Consider the following 4023-nt stretch of genomic DNA (forward strand, 5'->3'; position numbering starts at 1 on the left):
GATAACTAAATGGCCTTTATTCGAAGTTTCTCAAGAACCATTCGAGCCACAGAATTCGTTTTGGCATCGTTGGATAGAGAATTGAAAAGTCCATTTAGTCGTAACATCGTGAGTGAGGAAATTCGAGTAGTTTTGACTCAGAAAGCGAAATTTGAATATCAGACACTTCGGTTCAAGATTATGCCAAAATTCCAAAATTGATACACTCTGTAGCAAGGGCTTGCAGCTCTAATTTCTAAAAATCTGTCTGAAATTGCGTAAAAGCCTGATTTTTAGCAATCGTGTGAACCAGGGAAGAAAAATGAACATTAAGCCCAACTGCGCGCCCTCTTTTAAAAAATTCCCAGCTTTCAATTCGGAACCGGCAAGAACTGGAAATTTCAGGAACTTGAAAGATGAAACTTGAGGCCGAAAACTTGCACAATTTCACCCAAATCCCGCAGGATTCTGATTTTTGGGGAATCTCGTCAAGGATGGACCGCAAATAAACTTGCTTGCCCAGTTTTGAAACTGGATTCGCGGACCCCATAGAAACCCCTTGGAGCTCACAACCCTCAAAGTTTCACTGTTAAGTACAATTTCGTTGCAATAAATTGCAAGAATTGCTTGATTTTTGGCGATCGGGTGAATTTTGAACCGAAAACGCACACAGCTATACCTCCTGGGGCATCGTGCATTGCCTAACATTTGAGGCAATGTAACATATAAGAGTTGGCATCGTTACTGTCAAACATCGAATCTAGCGGTAGCCCAGATATGTTGATACGCTTTGGTCCGGCCCCGGTGAATGGCGCGCAGTTTAAAAATGTTGTTTTGTATTTGAAGTATTTTTGCCAAACAAATTGAAGGAACATATTTAAGAATGAAAAGCCTCATAAATAGTATTGGTACAAGAGTCTTTAAAGTCCGCAACCTAAAATGCAATCATATACATATTTATATATTTTTTTCAGTCGTATACGAGGTATATCAGAAAATATGAATTTTGTTCAAGAATAAAGTGACTTTTTCTATTACATATTTTTGACAATATATGATATATTTCACGGCGCTAAATGTAAATGTTCAAACTGCGCGCCATTCACCGGGGCCGCACATATAAACTATCTGGGCTACCGCTAGAAGCGAGTTGTTGACGTCAGCTGACTTGTTTTTGTGGGTGAAATTCCGAAATTGCTGGAGGAAAATGCCACGTAATTTTCACTGAGAAAACCAAAGGAAAATGGGAAATTCAAGCAGTGTGGAATTACCCGGTGGCGGTTCCGAAGGATACCATGTGCTTAGAGTGAGAACCATTCAACCCATACAATTTTGCTCAGCAAATTGCCAATTTATTTACCATAACTTTCAACATCGGCAAAGAGAACTAATTGAGGGTATTTTCGAAACTACTGTGAATTTGTAGCTTTAATCATGCATCCCGAACTCGTAAAACATCTGCTAAGGTTTCTTTTACATTCGTTAAAGTTCGTGCAACTTGCAACAGATTAATGGCCTGATTTGGGCGTTTTTCAGGTGTTTGCAAGCTTTTTAATCGTGAATGCCCTTTATAGTGTTGAAGTTTTCGCCTTCTAAAGCTTTCCATATCCAGCGATGTTAGTCTGCACTGACAAAAGTGTCTAAGTATTGTTTAACACTTTGGTGCAGGTCCAGGAGAACTCTCCAGGAGCAAAAGCCGGCCTGCAGCCGTTCTTCGACTTCATAGTGGTGATAAATGGGGTGCGCTTGGACAGGGATGATGGCCGACTGAAAAACATCTTGCACACTAACGTTGGTAAGCGCTACTTTATTTCCACACAGTGAAACCTGCACAACCGGGTTTGTCTACCACTTTGGATTGCTTTAAAATCTTTGATATATTTTTCAGGAAAAACGGTTCCAGTCACGGTTTATAGCTGTAAAACGCAAACTGTTCGCGAGATCCAGATCGTTCCAGACGACTCCTGGGGCGGACAAGGACTGCTGGGGATTAGCATCCGGTTCTGTTCCTTTGAAGTGGCCAAGGACAATGTATGGCATATCATGGAAGTTCATCCAGGGTCGCCTGCTGAAGCTGCCGGTCAGTCTCCATTCATATCCAACAGTCCAGTCGACAACGCTGTTTTGTTCCAGGGCTGCGCGCATTTTCTGACTACGTGATTGGTTCAGATTCGATTCTGCATGAAAGCGGGGATCTGTTTAATCTCATAGAGAACCATAACGGCAGTCCTTTGAAGCTGTATGTGTACAACTGCGAACAGGATTCTTGCCGGGAAGTTATTATAACTCCGAACTCTCAATGGGGCGGAGCAGGACTTGTTGGTGAGTTGCATAAAAATCAGCACACTTGGTATGTCCAGACCCAGTTTACTTCTTGGTGATCGAGTTGATTCTTTGAATCGAAAACGTTCATTTGTTGCAGGCTGCGGAATCGGTTACGGCTACCTCCATCGCATCCCAGTGCGCATCAGCACTTCTGAGCAATCCAACCCTTCTGTTGGTTCCCATCCACAGCCACACACAACAACTGCAGTTCCTATTGCAAGCATTCCGAGTGACAACACCCAACTGAGTACCGCTCATTTCGTCGGAGTATCCAACGTTGCGCCACCCACTTCGCTACCTCCCTTTATGCTGACTGCAGCTCAGACGCCTGTATCATCGTCAGTTCTGAGTACCAGCGCTGGGGTTCAGAAGCCCCAGATAAGCGCGATTCCCAGTATATGCGCTCAGGCGCCCGGAGCTGTTACGTCAGGCCTGCCTAGCTACCCGTTGGCGCCGCCAACGATTCCCAGCACGGGAGTTACTCAAGTCGCTTACTTACCACCAGCCACTCAAATTTCAGGGATTACCCCCGAGGCTCAGCTACCACCTCAGCCTGTTGCTTACACGTTTCAACCTCCCCCTGCAGTGACAATGTTTGGGCCAACTGCGACTACAGTTTCCACTATCGCTCATGTTAGTGGGCCAGTGACTCCTGGAAGTTTTGCGCTGCCGCCTGCATCTCAGCAAGCGGTGCCCCCAGTGCCGATGTATGATCCAGCCAGTTTCCAGCAACCGCAGTTGGCTGCTCAGAACGTTCAGAATCCGCTGATTTATGATCCCACCATCGCCGCCATGTCGGCGCGCCAGATTCTGAGCGGCAATTTGGAAACCAGTTAGGAACACCTTTCTAGTCAGATAAACGGAGTTCGGAAATTGATTGGGCACTCGAAGAACAGTGACTTTGCGGTTTAGCGATTATTATGCTCCGGTTTTAATCGAGAAACTTGTGTTTTTGTTTCGGCACTATAGTCGGTCACTTATGCGGATTTTTCTAGGGATTAAGGTAAACGTTTCTATATTTCTTGCTGTACACTATTTGATTGCCTTTTGTAAATAAAGTTTGTATGTGCTGTTTATTTTTGTGTTGAGCTTAGAAACGTTTTTCCTTTACTACAGTTACCTGAATTTAACCGACTTAAACTGCGATTTTTATTGTCAAGAAACCGGTTTGAAACAGGATTTTTCCAGACACTCAGGTTGGTCGATTTCGTCAAAAACTGCAGTTTTTATGAGAGCAGTTGTGCTGTTGGAAAGCAGGTATCTGCTTGAAATTTGCACAATCTATAGAAAAAACTCTGGTTGAAAATTCACAATTTACTGAACTCTTGACAAACTGGCATCATCAAAAATTATTCTCTGCCCAACTGCACGCCCTCCTTTAGAAATTCGTTACTTCCAATCCCGGGCAAGTATTAACTTGAAACTGGCACACCTTGTAGAAAATATTTGGCTCTCACCACTCTGACAATTTCACTCAAATCGCGTAAAATTCTGAATTTTGCCGAACTTGCGAATGGTGGATAGAAAATTAACAATTTTGTTCAATCGCATGCCCCCCTTTAAAAACGCATAACTTCCAATCCCGGGTAGGTGGAGACGTGAAATTTGCACAGTCTATAGAACATGCCTGCAGCTGCAAACTCCAAAAATTTTACCGCAATCGGATTAGATTCAGATTTTTGGCAACTTTTTAACTTACAGGAAGAAATCGAGCAAGTT

General features: G+C 43.5%; 1 protein-coding gene across 1 annotated transcript; it reads left to right on the forward strand.

The window, feature by feature from the left end:
* The first annotated feature begins 1109 nt into the window (after window positions 1-1109).
* LOC109537603 (Golgi reassembly-stacking protein 2) lies at window positions 1110-3380 on the forward strand. The gene is made up of 5 exons (XM_019904410.2): window positions 1110-1285; window positions 1648-1774; window positions 1868-2059; window positions 2113-2301; window positions 2402-3380. Exons 1-5 carry the CDS (start codon window positions 1223-1225, stop codon window positions 3139-3141), a joined length of 1311 nt encoding a protein of 436 aa, XP_019759969.1. The 5' UTR covers window positions 1110-1222; the 3' UTR covers window positions 3142-3380.
* The last annotated feature ends 643 nt before the right edge of the window (window positions 3381-4023 follow it).

Source organism: Dendroctonus ponderosae, unplaced genomic scaffold, assembly GCF_020466585.1.
Source record: "Dendroctonus ponderosae isolate FM_Combo_2020 unplaced genomic scaffold, Dpon_F_20191213v2 Dpon_F_20191213_11, whole genome shotgun sequence".
Taxonomy (NCBI): Eukaryota; Metazoa; Arthropoda; class Insecta; order Coleoptera; family Curculionidae; genus Dendroctonus; species Dendroctonus ponderosae.

Bases quoted from the DNA above. Each gene is read 5' to 3' on its own strand.
- LOC109537603 (XM_019904410.2), top strand. From the start codon at position 1,223: ATGGGAAATTCAAGCAGTGTGGAATTACCCGGTGGCGGTTCCGAAGGA. The intron at 1,775-1,867 runs GTAAGCGCTACT...TATATTTTTCAG, and splicing joins CATCTTGCACACTAACGTTG to GAAAAACGGTTCCAGTCACG. The intron at 2,302-2,401 runs GTGAGTTGCATA...CATTTGTTGCAG, and splicing joins GGGCGGAGCAGGACTTGTTG to GCTGCGGAATCGGTTACGGC.